Raw genomic sequence first — 25,319 nt, forward strand, 5'->3', positions numbered from 1 at the left:
AGGAAGGATGAGATCTATCTTAGAGTCGGTTAGAAGTTTGGAGCAACATCACGGACAAAACGGGCTGTACTGTTCTACGTTCTCTTTGCTGATGACAGTAATGAGAGGATGGCACGGTGAGGGTCCATAATAATAAAATTAAATTAAAGGCAAATTGAAGAAATGTCCCTCGTTCATCTAAACTCTGGTGAGTACAGATCCAGAGCCACTAAACACTCCTCAAGCTTTGACCCTTTTATTCCAAGGACCATTCTCATGAACCTCTGAGTTTGCCCAGCACAAAGCCAGCACAGCCTTTCTTACATAAGGAGCCCAAAGCCGTTCACAGTACTCCAAGTGTGGTCTAACCAAAGCCTTATAAAACTTCAGCTTTACATTCTTGCTTTTATATTTATGCCTCTTGAAATGAATGGTAACGTTGCATTTGCCTTCCTTACCACTGACTCAATCTGCAAGTTAGCCCTTAGGGAGTCCTGCATGAGACTCTCAAGTCCCTTTGCACCTCTCCTTGCTGAGTCTTCTCTCCATTTAAAAAATAGACTATGCCTTTGTTCCTTCTACGAAAGTGTATGGTCATACACTTCCCTACACTATATTCCATCTGCCACTTCTTTGCCCAGTTTCCTCCTCTGTCTAAGTCCTCCTGCAGACTCTCTGCTTCCTCAACACTACCTGCCCCTCCACCAATCTTTGTATCCTCTTTCTCACCTGCTCATCTGTATAGCTCAAAATGGTGCCATTAAAATCACTAACTGCTGTAGAAATTATCATGTTAAAATTGTCTTTTGGCACGTCAGCCAGTTATGGAAGACCAATTCAACAGCACCTGATGGGATCAATGACCGATTTGCATCCATTATTTTAGAAACAAAACCGTTCACCCACTTTAACATATATACCCAAAGCCCAATGACTTGGCCTCCGCAGCTGTCTGTGGCAATGAATTCCACAGATTCACCACCCTCTGGCTGAAGATTTTCCTCCTCATTTCTGTTCTAAAAGGACATCCTTTATCAGTCTCTGCTTTACATGTAATTATTTATTTGTGACACAGTACTGAGTGGGCCCTTTGGCCCCTCGAGCCACTGCACCCCAGCAACCCCCAACAAACCCGATTCACCCTAACCTAATCACGGGACTGTTTACAATGCCTAATTAACCTACCTAGTAGGCCTATGGACTGCAGGAGGAAACCAGAGCACCTGGGGAAAACACACGCATTCCACGGGGAGGACGTACAGACCCTTTGCAGGATGGCAAGAGAATCGAACTCCAAACTCTGGAATGCCCCGAGCTGTAATAGTGTCACACTAGCCACTACACTATGTATACCCAATGACTTGGCCTCCACAGCCATTTATAGCAACGAATTCCACACATTCACCCCCCGCCCCCCGATAAAGAAAAGTTTTTCAACCTTGGTCATATTGTGAGGAAAGAGAGTTGTGGATTTTCTTGCCTGCGGAGGTGGTATAAACATGCTGAGATCCACTTGTGCGGATCATCTGCTGTCAGTGATTTCAGAGGGCCAGTAGTTTCCCATCATTCCTGAGGCATCAAGTTGTATCCAAGAGGAGGTGCTTTTTCATGGGATTACTCTAGTTTATTTTCAGATTACTCCAGATATACAAATATTGTTTTTGATACACTAGTCAGTTTGGAGTTACTTGGAAAAAATATTGGACTTCTGTGGCAGACATTTAGAACGCTATAACTTTGCACTTTTAAATATGCTTTTGCTCCCATTTTACACTACTTAATTATTTGTGTGTGTGTGTATATATAATATAAACATTATTTAGTTTTATTATAATTTAAACAACAAATTTCACAACATACAGCATGTCAATGATAAAAAGCCTAAATCTGATTCTGAATGCAATCCATTTTTAAAAGTTGAAAATGTTTTAGGTATGTTAGTTGTCAGTACAAACAGCGTATTTCACTGTACACGTGGTAAGTAAATGTAAATCTGAATCTGAAATGTAAGGGTTTTCAGGAAGCAATCCCTACAATCCTTGGTGTGGTGGCTCTGTTCACTCAGCTCAGTGAAAAACCAATGTTTGTCTTGGATGTATAGGACTTATTAGTTAGTGGAAAGTTTAGAAACCTAATTGGGATTTCCCTTAAATATTCTTCAAGCTTATTCACCGAGGAACTGACAAATTATAAATTGGTGGGTGTTTAGATTTGCTGAAGTAGTTAAACTCAGCCACAGCAGAAATTGCTGTATTTGTCCACCAGTGTTCCTGGGTTAAAAGGTTAAAAGCTAAGCTTGTTAGTCTCAGTGTTATTTAATTTTATTGGCATAATAAAATTCCATTCCTGCCAGCACTGGACATTCACCAATTTGCTTATCGACAGAACAACTCCACAACATCTGTTGTGCATCTGGGCCTGACACACCCAGAAAACATGGATACTTACCTTATTATCACTGCTTGGCACGGAAACTGCACCTTGGTGGACAGGAAGGCTGTACAACAGGTAGTCAGAACTGCCCAACACATCACTGGCACCAGACTCTCTGCCCTCAAGGACATACTGTATATACAGAAAGATGCTGGAAAGGGCCAGTAAAATCATGAAGGGTTCTACCCTTCCCGTCAGGGAGGAGACTACATAGCAGCCACAACAGGACCACCAGACTCAAAACCAGTTACTTTCCCCAAGCAGAAAGGCTGATCAACATCTCCACCTCTAATCCCACCACCATTATTTCCCATCAGTCACCTCATGCGGTATGTCGTGAGATATGAGATATCTCACCTCATGAGAATTAGGAAGCAAGGATCAGATGGGTCTATTGAGGAATATAGGGAAGCAAGAAAGGAGCTGAGAAGAGCAAGAAGGGGACATGAGAAGGCCTTGGCGAGTAGGGTAAAGGAAAACCCCAAGGCACTCTTCAATTATGTGAAGAACAAAAGGATGACAGAAGTGAAGGTAGGACCGATTAGAGATAAAGGTGGGAAGATGTGCCTGGAGGCTGTGGAGGTGAGCGAGGTCCTCAATGAATACTTCTCTTCAGTATTCACCATTGAGAGGGAACTTGATGATGGTGAGGACAATATGAGTGAAGTTGATGTTCTGGAGCATGTTAATATTAAGGGAGAGGAGGTGTTGGAGTTATTAAAATACATTAGGACGGATAAGTCTCCGGGCTGATGGAATATTCCTCAGGCTGCTCCACGAGGCGAGAGAAGAGATTGCTGAGCCTCTGGCTAGGATCTTTATGTCCTCGTTGTCCACGGGAATGGTACCGGAGGATTGGAGGGAGGCGAATATTGTCCCCTTGTTCAAAAAAGGTAGTAGGGATAGTCCGGGTAATTATAGACCAGTGAGCCTTACGTCTGTGGTGGGAAAGCTGTTGAAAAAGATTCTTAGAGATAGGATCTCTGGGCATTTAGAGAATCATGGTTTGATTAGGGACAGCCAGCATGGCTTTGTGAAGGGCAGATCATGTCTAACAAGCCTGACAGAGTTCTTTGAGGAGGTGACCAGGCATATAGATGAGAGTAGTGCAGTGGATGTGATCTATATGGATTTTAGTAAGGCATTTGACAATGTTCCACGTGGTAGGCTTATTCAGAAAGTCAGAAGGCATGGGATCCAGTGAAGTTTGGCCAGGTGGATTCAGAATTGGCTTGCCTGCAGAAGGCAGAGGGTTGTGGTGGAGGGAGTACATTCAGATTGGAGGATTGTGACTAGTGGTGTCCCACAAGGATCTGTTCTGGGACCTCTACTTTTCGTGATTTTTATTAATGACCTGGATGTTGGGGTAGAAGGGTGGGTTGGCAAGTTTGCAGACGACACAAAGGTTGGTGGTGTTGTAGATAGTGTAGAGAATTGTCAAAGATTGCAGAGAGACATTGATAGGATGCAGAAGTTGGCTGAGAAGTGGCAGATGGAGTTCAACCCGGAGAAGTGTGAGGTGGTACACTTTGGAAGGACAAACTCCAAGGCAGAGTACAAAGTAAATGGCAGGATACTTGGTAGTGTGGAGGAGCAGAGGGATCTAGGAGTACATGTCCACAGATCCCTGAAAATTGCCTCACAGGTAGATAGGGTAGTTAAGAAAGCTTATGGGGTGTTGGCTTTCATAAGTCAAGGGATAGAATTTAAGAGTCGCGAGGTAATGATGCAGCTCTATAAAACTCTGGTTAGGTCACACTTGGAGTACTGTATCCAGTTCTGGTCGCCTCACTATGGGAAGGATGTGGAAGCATTGGAAAGGGTACAGAGAAGATTTACCAGGATGCTGCCTGGTTTAGATGAGTATGGATTATGATCAGAGATTAAGGGAGCTAGGGCTTTACTCTTTGGAGAGAAGGAGGATGAGAGGAGACATGATAGAGGTATACAAGATATTAATAGGAATAGATAGAGTGGATAGCTAGCACCTCTTCCCCAGGGCACCACTGCTCAATACAAGGGAACATGGCTTTAAAGTAAGGGGTGGGAAGTTCAAGGGGGATATTAGAGGAAGGTTTTTTACTCATTGAGTGGTTGGTGCATGGAATACACTGCCTGAGTCAGTGGTGGAGGCAGATACACTGGTGAAATTTAAGAGACTACCAGACAGGTATATGGAGGAATTTAAGGTGGGGGGTTATTTGGGAAGCAGGGTTTGAGGGTTGGCACAACAATATGGGCTGAAGGGCCTGTACTGTGCTGTACTATTCTATGTTCTATGTACAGCCCAGATTCACAATCAATCTGTGTATACAAGCCATCTTATGTATTCATATTTATTCAGTGTCTTTTTTAATTATTATTATCGAGTTCTTTATCTTTTACATTTTTTTTGTGCTGCATCAGATCCACAATAACAATTATTTTGTTCTCCTTACATTTGTGTACTGGAAATGACACTAAGCAATCTTGAATCTTGAATTTGTCTCCTTTTGCACGTTGGTTGTTTGTTACTCTTTGTTTATCTATAGTTTTTCATAAATTCTATTTTATTTCTTTTTTTTAGATTTTTTTTAGATTAGTTTATGAGGACAGTCAGTCCTCGTTTATTGTCATTTAGAAATGCATGGATTAAAAAATGATACAATGTTCCTCCAGTATGATATCACAGAAACACAGGACAGACCAAGACTAAAACTGACATAAACCTCATAATTATAACAGTTACAACAGTGCAAAGCAATACCGTAATTTGATAAGAGCAGACCATGGGCACGGTAAAAAAAAGTCTCAGTCCCGATAGCCCCAACATCTCACGCAGACAGTAGAAGGGAGAAACTCTCCCTGCCATGAACCTCCAGCGCCGCAAACTTGCCGATGCAGCATCCTGGAAGCACCCGGCCACAGCAGACTCTGAGTCCATCTGAAAACTTCGAGCCTCCGACCAGCCCTCCGACACCGAGCACCGAGCACCATCTCTGCCGAGCGCTTCAACCCCGCCCCGGCCACCGAGCAACTAGCAAAGCCGAGGACTCGGGGCCTTCCCCTCCGGAGACTTCGGATCACACAGTAGCAGCGGCAGCGAAACAGGCATTTCAGAAGTTTCACCAGATGTTCCTCCGTGCTCTCACGTCCGTCTCCATCAAATCAGGATTGTGCACGACACCCTACTTGACAGATAACAGATATTCATCACTTGAGTGGCCGCGCGCACTGCGTCGTGCCGCCATCTTCTCCTCTTCTCTATTTTCCTGTCAATGCTTAGAAGAAAATACTGTTGTATATGTACTTTGATAATAAGTTAACTTTGACGTTGACTTGATAACTATTCAGCAGTCCCAGTTCAAAATTCAAAGTAATTTTATTATCAATATACGTGTATATCGCTGTATTCACTTTTATTTATTTAGAGACACTGTGCGAAACAGGCCCTTTCAGCCCAACTATATGCATGCCCAGCAACCCACCTATTTAACCCTAGCCTAATCACAGTGCAATTTACAATGATCAGTTAACCTACTAACCGGTACAATCTTTGGACTGTGGGAGGAAACTGGAGCACCCAGAGGAAAGCCACGCGGTTAATTTCTTTCGGACAGTGTCAGAATTGAACTCTGCACTCTGATGCCCAGAGCTGAAATAGTGTTGCACTAACCGCTATGCCACCAGGGCCTCCATGCTACCCTAGCATTCATTTCCTCGCAGGCATTCACAGTAGATACAAAGAAATACAACTGAACTAATGAAATAACTACACACAAAGACAAACAACCGATGTACAAAAGAAGACAAACGGTGCGAATACAAACAAATAATAAATAAATGAACAATATAATACAGAGAACTTAACTTGCAGAGCCCTTGAAAGAGAGGCCATGGGTTGTGGAACCAGTTCAGTATAGAAGGAAGTTATCTACACCAGTTCAGGACCCTGATGGTTGAAGGGTAATAACTATTCCTGAACATGCTCGTGTGGGACCCAAGGTTCCTGTACCTCCTGCCTAATGGTAGCAGCAAGAAGAGAGCATGGCCTGGATGATGTGGGTCCTTGATGATGGATGTTGCTTTCATGTGGCAGTACTCCATGTGGGGGTACTCGATGTGCTCAATGGTTTCTCCAGTGATGGGCAGGGATGTGTCCACAACTTTTTGCAGGCTTTTCCCTTCATGAGCTTTGATTTCCATGATGCAGCCAGTCAGGGTTTTCTGCACCACGCATCTATAGAAGTTTGTCAAAGTTTTAGATGATGGTGTCAGGGTGGTGGTAAGGGACAGAATAGGTTTAGCTAAAGCTGCCCCATCGCCCCATCTCCCCCCCCCCACCACCACCCCCAGCTCCTCGCAAGCCCTGTGGACATGAAAAATGGTCATCTGAGCAAGACAGTGGAAAGTAGCCATACCCAATGAGGCATATCTTAGCCAGGAGCCAACCTCTTCAGGAAAGGGGTGGGGGGGTGGAGAGTGCTGGTGAGTAAGGAGAAAAAAATGTAACGAAAGAAGAAGCATTTTAGAACTGAAACTCTGCATTTTAGACGTCTAAAAATGTGACTGGTTTCTGCTGATTGGAAACACATTTCAGAGTTACTGACAACCAGATTCAGAACACTTTAGGCTGAACAAGGCATGCTGCCTTGCAGGCAATCCCTTTGTAATTCATTATAAATGTCTTTGAAAGCGTCTAGTTTATTCGTAGTAGTTTGACGTGGTAATGAAAAACATATATTTTTGGTGTGGCACACGGTCTTGTTTAAATCGGCTGTGAAAGAGAGCAAAAATATTTTAAAATTGTAGTCACTGATAACGCATACGGTATATCTCTTGTGTTTTTGGAAGACAATGCACATTGAATTGCTCTGTCTTTTGTTCAGGAATGTAAATTACATCACAAGTTGGCTGAGTATGATGGGGCCAGTAGTGGGACTCGACTTGCCATTGAGTTATGCCACAGCCATGTCCCAGGGCATTCCTGACCCAAACTGAACAGGGTACGTGTTGAAATCAGGTTTGTACACCGGGTTCTTTTTTTTTACCACCACTATCAGTAAGGAGTTTGTACGTTCTCCCAGTGATTGCATGGGTTTCATCTGGATGCTCCATTTCCTTCCACCTTCCAAAGATGAACGGGTTTGTAGGCTTATTGATCACGTGGGTGTAACTGGGCACATGGGCGTAACTGGGCACATGGGCTCATTGTATCTCTAAATAAATGAATTAAAGTAAATGTTGGAATTGAAGCACAATAAAGCCAAATACACAACAATAAGCACTAGAGATCCTGCAGATGCTCGAAATCCTGAACGCACAAAATGCTGGAGGAACTCAGCAGGTCAGGCGGCGTCCCTGGAGGGGAATAAAGAGATCAGTGAAGGGTCTTAGCCTGAAACATCAGCTGTTTGTTCCTCTCCAAAAATACACAGCACTGTTTCCAACTATTAACAGCAACACACAAAAACTGCTTGAGGAACTCAGCAGGTGAGACAGCATGTCTGAACATGAATAAACAGTCTGTGTTTCAGGCCAGGACTGGAAAGGAAGGGGGAAGACGTCAGCATAAAAAGGTGGGGTGAAGGGAAGAAGGATAGCTGGAAGGTGATAGGTGAAGCCAGGTGGGTGGGAAAGGTAAAGGGCTGGAGACGAAGCAATCTGGTAGAGGTGGAGAGTGGACTATAGGAGAAAGGGAAGAAGGATGGGCACCAGGGGAGGTGATAGGCAGGTGAGAAGAGACCAAGTGCGGAATGAAAGAAGAGAGTAGGTGGAGGTGAAAAGAAAAAAAAGAGATTTAAAGATTTACTGCAGGTAGAAATCACTGTTCATGCCGTCAGGTTGAAAGTTATCTAGGTGGAATATGAGGTGTTGATCCTCCAACCTGAAAGTAGCCTTGTGGCAGAAGAGGACAGCATGGACCTTGGAGGACATGTTCGGAACGGGACTGGGGATAGAAATTAACATTGTCGGCCACTGGCATTCTCCGTGCAATTTTAATGCTGTGTTTCAAACATGGAAGGTGGTAGATTACTGAAGGAATTATTGTCACACGTACCGAGACACAGTGAAAGGCTTTTCATACAGTTGTAGTGTTCATACAGATATATTCATTACAGAAGTGTGTTGAGGTAGAACAAGGTAAAACAATATCAATGCGGAAGGCAGCTAGACAAGATCAGAAGGAGGTAGATTGGAAGGTGAAGAACCTATTCTATGATACTTTATGTAAGTAGAGTTCACATTGATAAAAAGTTAACAAGATGTTAAGTGTTTTTAATTTTGCCAGACCAATCATTCAAAGTAAGTATTTTCTGATTAAATATAAACAGATTATTCACGATGCATTGTTAATAATGGCTGGGATATTGCATTGTCCCCGCTGTTAAAATTCTATAATTAGCTTGTCCTGATTATCTGAGGGCGACATTCTCGTGAAGTCGGATCCGTTGGTGACAGGGTTCTGTGTGCAGAGCCTGTCGGCTGACAGTGGGAGTGGTGGTGCCAGTACGGTCCTTAATCATGAGAGTACAGGAAAATGATTCATACTTGCTATGTTTCCTCCCCTCGTTTGGACCTCTATCCAAGCTATCAAAGCATACAATGGGGCATGCTAAAATGAGGGGGCCTAATTTATAGGAGATTAGAGGAAAATATAGGGAGGATGCCGGAGGTTGGCTCTTTTGCACAGAGAGTGGTGGGTGCGTGGAACTTACTGCCCGGAGTGGCGTAGAGACAGATACATTAGGGACAATTAAAAGACTCTTATATGCACAGAGATGAAAGAAAAATGGAGGGTGACGTGGGAAGGAAGGGTTAGATTGATCTTAGAGTAGGTTAAAAGGTCAGCACATCGTGGGCTGAAGGCCCTGTACTGTTCTGTGTTCTAAAGTATTAAATGTTGTTGGTAATCAAATCACTCCAAAAATAATAGATAAAGTACAGCTATCAAATTATATAAACGTAATTTAAAAATAAAACACTTAAAAACAATTACAACATATAAATTAACAGCCCAGGTGAATTAACTGAAACTTGGCTTGGCTCCCCATTGCTCTCGCTCCCTGTTGAAGTGAATGGGTTGGCTGTTCCATCACCGGAACTAACCAAGCCGCAGCTCTCTGCTGCACTGCTGGTCTGCAAAACTGCTGACAAACAACCGCCAGCAGTTTTGGGACTTGTGTGCACACATTGGAATCCCAGGTTTAGTGGCACCCATCCAGGGAAACCCCTTGCAGTTATGTACAGAACCGTGCATGGTTGCCATAAAAGCTGGTGTATTAAATTGCCGTGCATAACTCTGTGTTACTAAAATATGCATTTTAACTTGCACCAGGTCTTGGTGCTGCATTGAGGGGGTTGAATATTCATTTTATTGTGCTGTAACATAACTGATTACACAAAAGCAACTGTAGCTGACAGCCTTGACTGAACATAAATTCCTCAGGCTTGGGTGAAAAATAAAAAAAATGACAGCTGCTACAGATCTGAAATAAAGACTAAAAACGCTGGAAACACTCAGCAGGTCAGGCAGCATCCGTGGAAGGAAAAACTGAGATTATACCTAAGGTCTGTTGTTCTGTTTTCCTTTATTCAGATGCTGCCAAGGTCTTTAAAACATCTTCTGTTCATATTTCTGTTCAATTTTTTTTGTACAGGGAGTCAGTTCCAGTAATTTTCATCTTTTTTTGTCTGGCTTGTTTCATGGGTGGTACAGCTAAGGGGCAAAGACAGGCAAATTAAAGAGCTTGGGTCACTGTCTCCTTCTAATGAAGGAGAATAGGTATGAGATTAAGGTATATGCTATGGTTTTGACAAAATTATTCAACACTGGAAAAAAAAGATGATCTTTCTCTCTCTCTCTCTCTCTAAGAAATTCTTGGAGCAAATACATTTTTAAAAATCCAGTCAGTTTATTGCTGAGAACATAGTCATCATGGAATTCTGAGTAGAAAAACAACCATCCTTATCCAAGACCATATGAGCAGCTGCCTGTGTGTGCCATCAATGCTGTGTGAGATCCATCACTCTGTAATTAATCTGTTTACTGAAGAAAACTTTGACCCGGTGATACTGTATTGTTTTAAATTGTTAACAAAAGAATCTGTGTTCTTCAAGATATTTTGTTTAAGCAATGTGGTAGTGCAAGTTAATCTGGTATGTGTACTGAATTGCAGTGTAATGCATTTATTGCCAAAAGAGAAATGTACATTGTCTACTGAAAATTATGAGAAAATCTGGATGTACTATGAAACTAAAATTAAACAAAAATTAGATCGATGCAGGAAAGGAGGAAATCTCTTTTTTTCTAACAAATGATGTGCTCTAATTGTCAGCGAATGATAACAAGTTCCTTTAAAACCCCTCTCTTCTCCAAATAGCTTTTGCGATGGTTCAAACACTTGGATGAAAACGTTTTGTTTTTAATGCAGTTTAAATTTTCTGTATTTTTTGACAGTCACAGTGCCTGTAAATCTGACTTAATGTTAACACATACTGTGCAGAGGACATAAATGAAAATAAGGTATTCTAAAAGTGGTTTCTGAACAGCAGAAATCAGACTGAAAATACAATGGAGCCCTCTTCAGGTCAATTTAAGATACCTCTGGAAATTCCTGTTCATAAATTAGCTATATTAATGTTTTATTTGTGGGAGAACCTCCTTGTGTTTGTGTTGTTTATTTATCACATGCATATCGAAGCATACAGTGAAATGCATCATTTGCACTAATAACCAACACACCCAAGGATGTGCTGAAGGAAGCCCGTAAGTGCTTCCACACGCATTCTGCCAGCAACATAGCATGCTACAATGCTCTTATTTTTTGTAGCACTCAGCCAATAATAAATTGTCCATCTACATTTTATATTTTCAATTCATTGCTTTTCCATTTGTTTTAGTAACTTGATTATGATAATAATCAAGGATTAAAGTATATTTCAGTGGTTCCACTTAATATCAGAGAACGTACACACTATACAACCTGAAATTCTTATTCTCCGCAGACACCCATAAAACAGAAGAAAACCCCCCCCAAAGACTGAATGATAGGAAAATGTTAGAACCTCAAAGATCCCACCCCTCCCCCACCATCCACCATGCAAAGTGTGGCAAGCCTCCAAAGAGACCATGATCTAAGTCCATCAAAAGCCACCGTTCACCCCAACAGTTCAACATGTTACAGGCTCTCTCTCTCCCCCCCCCCCAACAAGGGAGAGAGGGGTCTCGCTCCTGCCACTGCGAGAGGGGGACCAACAGCTGGCTGTTTCAATGTTACCGTCTGCAGCATCGCTTATCTTGACAACAACAGCACACACTGCTTTCTCGATGTTCTGATCTCCCGCAGTGATTCAGTTGGTGACACCGGCGAGGAATCGGTTCATCCGCTGGGCGCAGGGCCACGTCCCGAAGGCGCCCATCTTTCAGGCCACGCCCAGAGATATTTATCATCAACGTACATATATGTCCCCAAATACTATCCTGAGATTCATTTTCTGGCGAGCACTCGCAGTAGAACAAAGGATCAACTTTATCTGCCACGTATATGTACCTCTATTAGGAAAATGCTGTGGTGTTGGCACAGTTTGCAATGATAAGCAACATTCAACCATTATACTAAATAAAGAATTATAAAAAAAAAGGTTAGAAGTACAGATGTAGAATAAAATGTACATAAATACATAAATGCCAGCATGTAAATTTGCTACATTATGCATTAGAACACAGCCTTGGATTGCTGCACAACAAATGCAATTTGAATTGTAAAATAAAACAGTAAATTATTTTTGAAAACCACCAATCTTCTGCTTGAACCAGATTTTTTAAATTAAAATGCACACAAGTTTAAAATTCTGGATGATAGTTCTTTTGTACCTTTATTCAGTCATTTTCCAAAGGACCCCAGAAGATTTAGCAGATGAGTTTGGAAAGGCTGCATATATTTTAGAGAAATATAAATCAGGGACAGCCTGTGTATATAGCAGTGACAGGCAAATGCTAAGTCCATATTGAATATAATTTTGGTGAGTGGAGCTTATCAGCTACTGTGAGTACAGTTTACACATGTGACAACGGGCAACCTAATTGAGTGAGTCTGCAGACTTCCAATCTTGAAATGAGGCAACTAAACAGCAATCCTTTAGCTCCTTAAGAGTTCAAGAAGATGATAAGCAAACACCTTGCTAGTTCATTAACCTACACCCACACACACACACACACCCCCACCCACCCACCCACCCACACACCCACACACACACACAATCAAGATTGTTTATTGTCATTCTTCATTACACAAACAATAAAGCAGAATGCAATCATTGTTACTCCGGATTCGATGCAGCATTAAAACACAATAAATTAAAGAGCACAATAAAAAAATGACAAAAAACACAATAAATTAGATTAGATTAGATTATGAGGACACGCAGCCCTCTTTTACTGTCATTTAGTAATGCATGCATTAAGAAATGATACAATTTGTTCCTCCAGAATGATATCACAGAAACACAAGACAAACCAAGACTAAAAAAACTGACAAAAACCACAGAATTATAACATATAGGTACAACAGTGCAAGCAATACCGTAATTTGATAGAACAGACCACGGGCACAGTAAAAAAAAATCTCAAAAGTCTCTCGAAAGTCCCATCATCTCACGCAGACGGTTGAAGGAAGAAAACTCTCCCTGCCATGAGCTTCCAGCGCAGCAAACTTGCCGATGCAGCATCCTGGAAGCACCCGACCACAGTCCGACTCCGAGTCCTCCGAAAACTTCGAGCCTCCAACCAGCTCTCTGACACTGAGCACCATCTCTGCCGAGCGCTTCGACCCTGGCCCCGGCAACAGGCAATATAAATATAAAGCAACCCTCTAAAATACAATGTACAAGTAACTGTTATCTACATAGACCGATTGTATGTAAAGTGATGTGAGGTGATGTGTATGTGGTTTTGATCAGCCTCACGGCTCAAGGGAAGTAACTGAGTCTAGTGGTCCTGGTGTGGATGCTGCGTAGCCTCTTCCATGATGGGAGTAAGACAAACAGTCCATTAGGAGCGTGGGTAGGATCCTTTATGATATTGCTGGTCTTTTGCAAGCAGCTTTCTGTACATTGTCCTTGAGGATGGGTAGGCTGGTATCAGTGATGAGTTGAGCAGTTTTGCTACCCATTGTAGTCTTCCTGTTTGCCGCAGTGCAGTTTCCGTACCGTACAGTGATGGAGTATGTTGGGTTGCTCTTCACACACACACATACACAGCTCAACATGTGAAGTTAAAGAGGTAACTCACCCTTCTCCATTTTGCACAGCACATGTCAGTGGAATATTACTGTACCCTTTCACTCAGACATATTATAGCCCTCAGTATGTTTTGCAAGACTTTGAGACACAGTCTGCGCTTAAAGCAACCTGTCATGAAGGAGAACACCACACCTTCAGTAGGTTTTACAGAACAATGTGTAATTAGATCATTTCAAAAAATTTCACTTTAAAGCTGAAAATCTGGACCATTTTGCAGGACAATTAAATACTGCATGCACGTGTGTGATGTTAGAACTCATTATTTTACTGCTTGGTGGCCAAGTTATAAATTCTGTACACCTGAATGTTAAGAAACAAAAGCAAGAAGGTCCTGCTTCTCTCTGCCACTTGTGGCTGTTATTTTACCTCCATATCCCCTGATAACTGAAAATCTTTTAGTTTCTATATTCTCTATCCAAGAGGGCTGTGGAGAGACAACTCTTCCACAACTTCTCCATAGCCCTCTTGGATAGAAAATTCCAAACATATCCTAATATCTCAGTGAAGTTTCTTATCTCTGTGTTGAATTGTCAATTACTTATTTCAACAACGTGACTGCTGATCCTAGACAACCTTGCAAAGTGAAATGCCATGCCTGATTCTGCCTTTTATGAATGTTGTATATTTCAATGAAATTATTGCTCAGTATTCTAAAGTCTGAAGAATATTCACCCCATGTCCTCTCAACCCAGGAATAAATCTGGTGGATCTTTGTTACTCTCCCCTTCCACAGGTGGGCCTCCAACCCAGGACAGCTCTGGGTATCTGTACTTTGGGTAAGCCTGGAATCCTCGCAGGTTCCTGTGTTCCCTCTGCCTATTGCTGTGGTGTGGTGTCCTTGTGTCCTGGAGTTCAGGGCTTCGATGAACTCTGCAATGTTTCAGAAGGCGGCGATTGCATCCTGGAGAATTCCTGAGCTGGGAAATAGAGTGCAGAATTCTCAGAGTGCAAAATCTCAAAAGTCTCTCGGAAGTCCCATCATCTCATGCAGGCAGTTGAAGGAAGAAAACTCTTCCTGCCATGAGCTTCCAACGCCACAAACTTGCCGATGCAGCATCCTGGAAGCACCCGACCACAGTCCGACTCCGAGTCCGTCCGAAAACTTCGAGCCTCCGACTAGCTCTCCGACACCAAGCACCATCTCTGCCGAGTGCTTCGACCCCGGCCCCGGCAAAGGAATGCAGCAGCAAAACACAATCTGCCGGAGGAACGCAGCAGGTCAAGCAGCATCTGTAGGAGAAAAGAAATTGTCGACGTTTTGAATCAAGGTTTTTACCCCACAACTTCATGGACCTGCCCTTTTCTCATTACCACCATCAGGGAGGAGGTACAGGAGCCTGAAGACTCTACATTTTCCCATCTGCCATCAGATTTCTGAATGGTCCATAACCACTCCCTCGCTTTTCATTTTTTTGCACTCTTTATTGTAACTTAAAGTAATTTTTATTCCTTGCACTGTGCTTCTGCCACAGAACAACACATTTCATGGAGTATGTCAGTGATAGTAAACCTGACTACTGTACAGGAGATTCAGCAGGTGCTGGAAATCCAGAGCAACACACACAAAATGCTGGAGGACCTCAGCAGGTCAGGCAACGTCTATGCAAGTGAATAAAGAGTCAATTTTTTGGGCCCAGACCTTTCATCAGGACAAAATAAAACTGATTCTGAATTTCTTCTGCCCACAGATGATGCTGGGCCTGCTGCATTCCTCCAGAAGTGCATTTGTTGCTCCAGATTCCAGCGTCTGTTGTCTCTTGTGTCTCTGAAGCATTTCAGTACTTGCCCAAGGCATATACTGAGGTTACAGGAAATAGCAGATCAGAATCAGGTTTAATATCACCAGCATATATTGTGAAATTGTGGTCTTTGAGGCAACAGTACAATACAATAAATGATAGTTGAAAAATGAAACTGAATTACTATATATATATATAAAACAGTTAACTTAAATAAGTAGTGCAAAAATAGGAATAAACAAGTAGTGAGGTAGTGTTCATGGGTCCAATGTCCATTTAGAAATCAAATAGCAGAGGGGAAGAAGATGTTCCTCTGTACAGAATGTGCACAAGGAGTCCATTAGGGTCACGAACAAATAGGACGCATCGATTGGTTTAGGAATGTCTTCAAATCAGAAATCTAATGCAATAAATATGAATGCAAAATTTTAATGGATATTAACTATGGCATGGTTTTATCAGGCTGTTAGCATTATTTATGATACTTTGAATTACGTTCGTGAAGCTGCAATTCTCATGGCTCCTTAGTAATCTACCGATTGTCAATAAAGCAAGCATCACAATAAACAGACAGTATTTAAACTGCCATTTACCATATTTTTCAGATAGAATACATAAAATAAAATTTAACTTACATTGAACGTGGCTTTTTAAACCTTGCCTGTATATTGATTACTAATTAGTACATGTTGGTTTGAGTTTGGAGATAGCTGATCATTTTTAAATATGATTAATATTTTTGCTACTTACTTTTTGCTGCTGGCATTCAGGGGAGCAATGAAGATCCTCCATCTCTCTGTGTAGAAGGATTCTTCATTGCTATTTCTGTAACAATTGTTTTTTGAGCAGTCAATGTTGTTAGCCCTGAGCTGAATCCCCAAACTAGTAGACCACGCTTAGTCTAGCCTCCACTCCTTGATCTGTTTGGCATGAGTGACACCACAAGAGCCAAAGCACAAGCCTCTGACTCCAGCCAACATAGCTCTCCAGGTCTTTGAGGCATGCAAATCTTCAAACGCTACAACAAGACTGTAGTTCTCTTGGATGTTTTACTGCGTTATGTTTCATGTTAAGCCATTAAGGATGGAATAAAATATTAAAATATCTTGTTACTTTAAATGGTTCGGCACAACATTGTGGGCCGATGAACCTGTTCATGTGCTGTACTGTTTTATGTTCTATGTTCTATTTTGTAGAACAGATTAAAACTTAAATAAATCTGTCACAGAATTACAGAAAGTTACAGTACTAAAGGAGGTTATCTGCCCTTCAATTCTCTACAAGTTCAAAGAAAAATCATTCCACTTAATTCCACTCATTGTCATTACCTGGTAGTCCTGCAAATTCTTTCCTTTCAGATACTTATCCAGCTTCCTATTGAAAACTTAAAGTTAAATCTGCTTCCATTCCTATCCCTACACAGAGACTAAGTGTATTTTTTTTCTCTTAGGTCACTTTTGGCTATTTTGTCAGTTGCCTTCATTCGATGGTCCCATTTCTTAATACATTTGCCGTGGAGGATGGCATCACACTCTATTTGTTCTGTTTAGAACCTAATTATTTTATATACCTTGATCTGATTGCTTTGTAAATTCCTCTGCCCCAAGGAGAACTATTCCAGCTTGTCCTGGCTATCCACATAATTTACTGCATCATCTCTGGAATCTTCTACCACACCTTCTCTGAAGCCTTTAGAACACAGTGTAGTGTGTTTAATAATTAATATTTGAGTAAAACTGGTAATATATTGTCTGATTAAGCATTCTTTGTTTACAGAATTCATTACAGGTTATATGTAAGAAGTATGTGAATGGCATACGTCATTACGCCACCGTGTTGTATGCAAGTGCCTCACTAAAGAAAAACTAAGTTCACAAGTATCTCACAGCTCTGGTGTTTTTTTCTTTCAATCAGTTTCTGGAACTACAAAACACAATAGCGGCAACGAGGTAGTTTTAAAATAAACTAGAGATGACTACCTATCTGTTGAAGAGCACCAGGTTTTTTTCTCTCCAGAAGGGGAGAGAGAAATTCAATTTTTTTAAAAAGTGCAGCATATTTGTTTTTCTTTGGAAGGGGAGAGAGATGTTTGATTTTTAAAAAATAGACAGAAAATGGATGAAATTCTTCGGTTCATAAACTGTGAGTACTAGATGATAATAATCATAAATTTTAAAAAAAGCCGTAAGAGCTGGCTGCATCAGAAAGATAGATGTGCTCGATTGTACAACAGATAACTGGATGATTTATACCGAATGAATTGAGAGGTATTTTGAAGCAAATAAAATAGGTCAGTTTAAAATGAGGGCCAGTTTTGCTGAGTGGAAAAGGTGGAAAAGCATACAGTTTGCTTAGAAGTTAAACTGCTCCAACCAACACAGCTGAAATGAGCTTTACTGATATTGTGAACATAATGCAGGGACATCTAGAACTGAAATCATTGTTGATTGCAGAGCACTTTAGCTTCCAAAAACAGAATCATGAGGAAGGGGAGTACATTTCAGCTTATATGGTTGAATTGAAGAAATTGTTGAGCATTGTCAGTTCAGTGATGGGCTTAATGATACCCTGAGAGATCATTTAGTTTGTGGGATCTTACAAGGAGACATTTAAAAATTGTTCCTAACTGAAGCACAACTCACATTTAAAAGAGCAATTGAAATTGTTGTATTAATGGAAACAATGGCCAAAAATGCCATTTGCAGTCAGGAATGAAAGTAAGTGTGAACAAAATTACAATGTCTAAACAGAAACCTGCTTGGCTGAACAAATTGTGCTACCATTGTGGCAAGAGCTCATATACACCAGACCAATGCGAGCCTAAAGACGACACTTGCAGAAAATGCCACAAAATGGGACACATACTGTACAAAGACTGCACAGGGAAGAGCAAAAGATAAAAAGTGAAATAATCTGCATGCTGTTGAAAAATATGATAATGATAAGAGTGATACAGGACTGGGTAGCTGAGGATTTACAATGTGAAAATTAACAAGAGACAAGCGAAATGGCTTACACCAGAAGTGAACGGCAAATTAATTAAAATGGAATTGGACACTTGCTCGGCTGTTTCAGTGATTCCACCAAATGAGTTTGAATGGCATTTCAAAGATACTGAACTGAAGCCTGCAGGTATCCAACCGAGAACTTATACTAGAGAAAAGATAACTCCTGCAGTAATGCCATTTGTATCAGTGAGATACAGCAACCAAAGAGCCATATTGGACTTGTATGTGGTAAAAATAGGAGGGCTAGCATTGTGGGGCCAGGATTGGCTGAAGTAACTGCGACTTGATTGGAGATCCACCCACCATTGGTATGCCACATCCCCTTGTAACAGAATCAACTGGAAGTGAATTAGGAGAGATACTGGATAATACCACAACAGTGTTCAAGGATGGCATTGGAAAACTCAAATATATCAAGGGTTAAATGCCACACCAAAATTTTATAAAGCCCGTCTGGTTCCTTATACCATCTGTGATAGAGTACCCAGTGAGTTAGATTGCATGGAGGCTGAAGCAAATCTTGCCAAGGTAGACTGGACCCCATGGGCAATGCCAGTGGTCCCAGTAGCCAAAAAGAATGGGTCTATCAGGATCTGTGGTGATTTTACAGTCACCATCAACCCAGTATTGAAAGTAGATCAATGCCCTCTGCCCAGGATACAGGATATCTTTGAAAAGTTTTCTGGAGGGAAACACTTCAGCTAAGAAGACATACAGTAGTTGTGGCCTACCTACAGCTGGAGATGGAAGAAGAGTCCAAAGTATTTCTCACCATAACCACTGACAAAGGGCTTTATTGCTATAATATCCTTATTCTTAGAGTAGCACCTACACCTGAAATTTGGCAGAAAACTGGGGACCAGGTGCTGCAAGGCTGTTCAGGCACAGTGTTACCTGAATGACATCATTGTTACCAGTAAGGATGACAAGGAATATCTCCAAAATCTCAAGCCAGTGTTAAAAAACATTTGAATGTTATCAAGTCAGAGCACGACAAAACAATGTGAATTCTTCAAACCAAGCATCACTTACTGTGGTCACACCATTGGCATAACAGGCAGTAAATAAGTCAGTATAACAGGTTCCTGCCAAACCTGGCTACTGTGCTGCACCCCTTGAACTCAAGACTACAGATCGGAAAGAAATGGCAATCAACCAAGCAATGCGGGGTAGCTTTCCAAAAGACAAAGGAAATGGTGACATCAGACACTGTGTTCACACATTAAAATCGACATTGTTCATCAATGCTTGCCTGTGAGGACTCGCCTTATAGTATAAGTGCAGCCATGTCACATTTTATGAGTGATGGAAGTGAGCACCCCGTAGCCTTTGCATCATGTTCCCTTGCCACTGCAAAGGAAAATGTTCCACTAATAGCAGCAGCACGAATGCTGAGGTGGACTCTGTTTCTTGGAGCACATAAATAGAAGATCAAATTCAAGAAGACAACTAATCATTGGTTGCCCCGTTTACTCTTGAAAAAGGAAATACCTGAAAAATTTACAAATGAGGACGCTCCTCTTGAAGTATTCAAATTGAAAGTCTCCCTGTTACAGCAGAGATGATCCAAAGGGAAACCAGAAAAGACTCCACACTACCTGACCTACATGGCAACTCAAAATGGCTGAGATGTTCAGTAGGGATTCCAGTTCTCCCATTTTTATCAGAGCAAGGATGAACTTGCCCTGACAGGGGTTGCGTTTTCTGGGGCTTGAGGGTTGTTCTACCATTCAAACTGAGAGCTAAAGTTTTGGAGGAGCTACATGCCACTCATCAAGGACTGGTCAAAATGAAAGCATTGGCTCGAAGCCTTGTCTGGTGGTCTATGATATATCAGCAGATTGAAGAGCTTGCTGTGCACTCACCAGGACAGCAACACATCCAGAAGATGCTAAGGGCAGCACTTCTCCAACCCGGGTAACGGCCTGCACTCCCCTGGCAGAGGATTCATGTGGATTTTGTCAGACCATTCAGGGACACAAATTTCTTGGTTGTAGTGGGTCCAGCTACAGAGTGGTCAGAAGTGTGACCAATAGCCTCCACTACAGCTTCACATATTGTTGATGTGTTGAGAAGCCTCTTCTCAAGGACTGCTGTTCCAGAACACTTAGTCAGTGACATTAGGCCACAATTTGTTGCAGAACAGTTTCAGTCATTCCTGAAAATGAATGGAAATATATTACATCGACAATGTACATCGACAAAGCTATAAACGGCTTGGCAGAAAGGTTTGCCCAAAGTCTAAAGAATGCACTGCAAGCAATGTCAATAGAACACAGTACACTAATACAGAATCAGAAGCTTGCCAATTTCCTCATAATGCAGCACACTCCACAACCAACAGCTCACCAGTTCCTGGGTCGTCCCTTGCATTCACGCTTGGATCTCCCCAAGCCCAAGCTCAGAAGGAGTATGCAGGACAAATTGTGGGCTACTCAAACAACAAGGTTTGATGTTTCACTCCTGGACAAGCAGTCCTGGCGAGGAACTGCAGAGGCGATCGAAAGTGGGAATTCAGAACGATTAAAGACAGAACTGGGGATTAACTCTCCTACACGGTGGAGGTGGTGTCTGATGTCATCTGGAGACAACGCATTGATCAGTCAGTTGAGGAGAGCAGAGTCAATTGCTCTGTCAATTGTTAGAGAAGAAAGGTACCCAGGGCTGCCAGAACCTCTTTCTGCAGTCCCGGAGTTAACTCCTACAACCTCCTCCATTCTCAGCCACAAGACTTACCTGCCAAGCAAAGTAACCCCTCCCCTCATCAGGAAATGTGTTATCCCACAAGGGAAAGAAATCCTCCACAGCGATTAAATCTTTAAGCCTGAATGGCACAATTTAAAAATTCACTTTGCTGTGTATTTCTATATAGTTGTACTGTATTATATAGCGTACAACTACTATATATGAGTTGGAGATTATAGCTAAGCAGGGAGGAGTGAGGTGTTTTTAATATTTCAGGAATATTTGAGTAATACTGTAAATATATTGTTTGATTAAGGATTCATTATTTGATTACATAACTCATAACAGGTTATATGTAAGAAGTACATGAATGACAGACACCACCATATCACTGCCTCACTAAAGAAAAAGTAAGTACAGAAATATCCTGCGGCTCTGGTGTTTTTTTCTTTCAGTTAGTTTCTGGAGCTACAAAACATAACACATAAAACATTACAGCCAAATAGTGAGCTTTCAGTCCATAGTGTTGTGCCAACCTTTCAACCTATCCCAAGGTCAATCTAACTCTTCCCTCCTATATAGCCCTCCATTTTTCCTTTATCCATGTACTTATCTAAGAGTTTGCTACATGTCCCTAATACACGCGTACCGGCCTTTACCACCTTCCCGATAGATCTTGCTGAAGTGTGACACCGCAACATGACATCGGCTGAATTAGTGTTTTATACCTTCTTGTTTTGGAGTCAATACTTCTATTTTTAAACCCTGTGATAAGAGTGCTTTTCAAAACATATGTATTTTCTCAACCTTCTAAAGTCTAAAACTGGAGGACAGAGATTCAGGCTGAGAGGGGAAAGATGTAAAAGGGACCCGAGGGGTAACTTTTTCCACACAAGCGTGTGGAATGAGCTCTCAGAGGAAGTGGTAGGAACAGGTACAATTATAATGTTTTGAAATCCTTTAGGTAGGTACATGATCAGAAAGGTAGAGGGATATGGGGCAAAAACAGGGAAACGGGTCTACAGACATAGGACATCTTTGTTGAGAAATATTCAAAGGGCCTGTTTCCATGCTGTAGAACATCATGACTCTTTTTTACAATGAACCATACACATCTACTGCTAGATCTACACCTAGACAGAGTGGATGTGCAGAAGATGTTTCCAAAAGTGGGAGAGCTTAGAAACAGAAGGCACAGCCTCAAAATTCTGATTCCAATGGTTATCTGAATTATACCCCTTCCCACCCTATCTCCTGTAAAAATGCTGTTCCCTTTTCTCAATTTCTTCGCCTCCACTGCACCTGTTCCCAGGACGTGGCTTTCCATTCCAGGACATAAGAGATGTTCTCCTCCTTCAAAGAACGGGGTTTCCCTCCCTCCACTATTGATGCTGCCCTCACCCGCACCTCCTTCATTTCCCATACATCAGCACTCATCCCATCTTTCCACCGCCTTAACAGTGATAGAGTTCCTCTTGTCCTTAACTACCACCCTATCAGCATCCACATCCAACACATTATCCTCTGAAACTTCCACTATTCCTAAGGGACCCTACCACTAAACATGTCTTTACCCCCACCCCGCCTTCCACAGGGATCACTCCTTCCGCAATTCCCTTGTCCATTTGTCCCTCCCGATATTTATCCCTGCAGTGCTACACCTGCCCATCCACCACCTCCCAATCTCCATTCAGATTCCCAAACAGTCCTTCCAGTTGAGGCAACATTTCACTTTCAGATCTGCTGGGGTCATCTATTGTGTCTGGTGCTCCTGAAGCAGCCTCCTCTACATTGATGAGACCTATCATAAATTGAGGACCACTTCATCGAGCACCTCCACACCATCTGCCACAAGTGGGACTTCTCAGTAGCCAGACCTTTTAATTCCAATTCCCATTCCCATTCCGATGTGACAATCCATGGCCTCCTCTTGAGATCACCTTCAGGGTGCAGGAGCAACACCTTATATTCCATTTGGATAACCTCCAACCTGATGGAATCAATATCCATTCCTTCCTCCGATAACCAATCTGTTGTGGGGTGGATGAAATCATCGGAGAGACAGAGTCACTGGTAGATACAAAGCAGCTTCTTTATTCGACACAACAAGGTACAGCAGGCATCATACGGACAGAGACGCTTTCGGTGGAAAGGTCTGCTAGCCCAATGTGGGCTCAATATTTATATGCTAAACACAAAGGGCAATCGCTATTTACCAAGTTATAGATAATGCATAGACAATGCTTCCTTTTGAAGCTACATACAAAACATCACACCTTCTGACTTTATCCTTTCCTCCTGACGCCAACATGTCCGGGTTGGTACTCACAGCCTTTAGGAGTGCAAGTCAAATCTACAATACATTTATTTGGTATTTTACGTGCTAACATAGAGGACAATTAATATTTATAAAGTATGGATAAGGCTGTCTTTGAAACTACCTGTGAACTTCACACTTCCATCCACGGCATCTGGCTAGTATTCCGATAATCACAGTTTTTAGGAAATGCATTGTTGTGAACTCAATCCACAGTACTTTGTCAAACAGAAGGCTGGTGGCCAGAGTCATTTAAGTGTAAATGAATCATCTACCCAAAAACTCACTCTAACACAATTCACCCCCCCCCCCCATTCCCCACTGACCTCTTCTCACCTGCCTATTACTTCCCCCGGGTCTCCTCCTCCTTCTCTTTCTCCAATGGTCCATTCTCCTCACCTATCAGATTCCTTCTTCATAGAAACCATAGAATAGTACAGCACAGTACAGGCCCTTCAGCCCGCAATGTTGTGCCGACCCTCAAACCCTGCCTCCCATTTAAGCCCCCAACTTAAATTCCTCCATATACCTGTCTAGTAGTCTCTTAAACTTCACTAGTGTATCTGCCTCCACCACTGACTCAGGCAGTGTATTCCACGCGCCAACCACTCTCTGAGTAAAAAACCTTCCTCTAATATCCCCCTTGAACTTTCCACCCCTTACCTTAAAGCCATGTCCTCTTGTATTGAACAGTGGTGCCCTGGGGAAGATGCACTGGCTATCCACTCTATCTATTCCTCTTATTATCTTGTACACCTCTATCATGTCTCCCCTCATCCTCCTTCTCTCCAAAGCGTAAAGCCCTAGCTCCCTTAATCTCTGATCATAATCCATACTCTCTAAACCAGGCAGCATTCTGGTAAATTTCCTCTGTACCCTTTCCAATGCTTCCACATCCTTCCTATAGTGAGGTGACCAGAACTGGAAACAGTACTCCAAGTGTGGCCTAACCAGAGTTTTATAGAGCTGCATCATTACCCCGCGACTCTTAAACTCTATCCCTCGACTTATGAAAGCTAACACCCCATAAGCTTTCTTAACTACCCTATCCACCTGTGAGGCAACTTTCAGTGATCTGTGGACATGTACCCCCAGATCCCTCTGCTCCTCCACACTACCAAATATCTTGCTATTTACTTTGTACTCTGCCTTGGAGTTTGTCCTTCCAAAGTCTACCACCTCACACTTCTCCGGGTTGAACTCCATCTGCCACTTCTCAGCCAACTTCTGCATCCTATCAATGTCTCTCTGCAATCTTTGACAATCCTCTACACTATCTACAACACCACCAACCTTTGTGTCATCTGCAAACTTGCCAACCCACCCTTCTAACCCCACATCCAGGTCGTTAATAAAAATCACAAAAAGTAGAGGTCCCAGAACAGATCCTTATGGGACACCAGTAGTCACAATCCTCCAATCTGAATGTACTCTCTCCACCATGACCCTCTGCCTTCTGCAGACAAGCCAATTCTGAATCCACCTGGCCAAACTTCCCCGGATCCCATGCCTCTGACTTTCTGAATAAGCCTACCATGTGGAACCTTGTCAAATGCATTACTAAAATCCATATAGATCACATCCACTGCACTACCCTCATCTATATGCCTGGTCACCTCCTCAAAGAACTCTGTCAGGCTTGTTAGACACGATCTGCCCTTCACAAAGCCATGCTGACTGTCCCTGATCAGACCATGATTCTCTAAATGCCCAGAGATCCTATCTCTAAGAATCTTTTCCAACAGCTTTCCCACCATAGACGTAAGACTCACTGGTCTATAATTACCCGGACTATACCTACTACCTCTTTTGAACAAGGGGACAACATTCGCCTCCCTCCAGTCCTCCGGTACCATTCCCACGGACAACGAGGAC

The 25,319-nt window shown here is 42.2% G+C and overlaps 1 protein-coding gene across 2 annotated transcripts in view; it reads left to right on the forward strand.

Annotated features, from left to right (window-relative positions):
- The window catches only part of atg10 (ATG10 autophagy related 10 homolog (S. cerevisiae)), a 233,172-nt gene extending 222,023 nt beyond the window's left edge, over window positions 1–11,149 (forward strand). The window contains exons 8-9 of one of the 2 annotated variants that reach the window (XM_072281042.1): window positions 7,281–7,397; window positions 10,268–11,149. In XM_072281042.1, the coding sequence (XP_072137143.1) occupies window positions 7,281–7,392 (112 nt within the window). In that variant the 3' untranslated portion in view covers window positions 7,393–7,397; window positions 10,268–11,149. Of the gene's footprint in view, window positions 1–7,280; window positions 7,415–10,267 lie in introns of both variants that reach the window. The other variant, XM_072281040.1, reaches the window with a different exon arrangement.
- The last annotated feature ends 14,170 nt before the right edge of the window (window positions 11,150–25,319 follow it).

This window comes from Mobula birostris, chromosome 17 (genome assembly GCF_030028105.1).
Source record: "Mobula birostris isolate sMobBir1 chromosome 17, sMobBir1.hap1, whole genome shotgun sequence".
NCBI lineage: Eukaryota > Metazoa > Chordata > Chondrichthyes > Myliobatiformes > Myliobatidae > Mobula > Mobula birostris.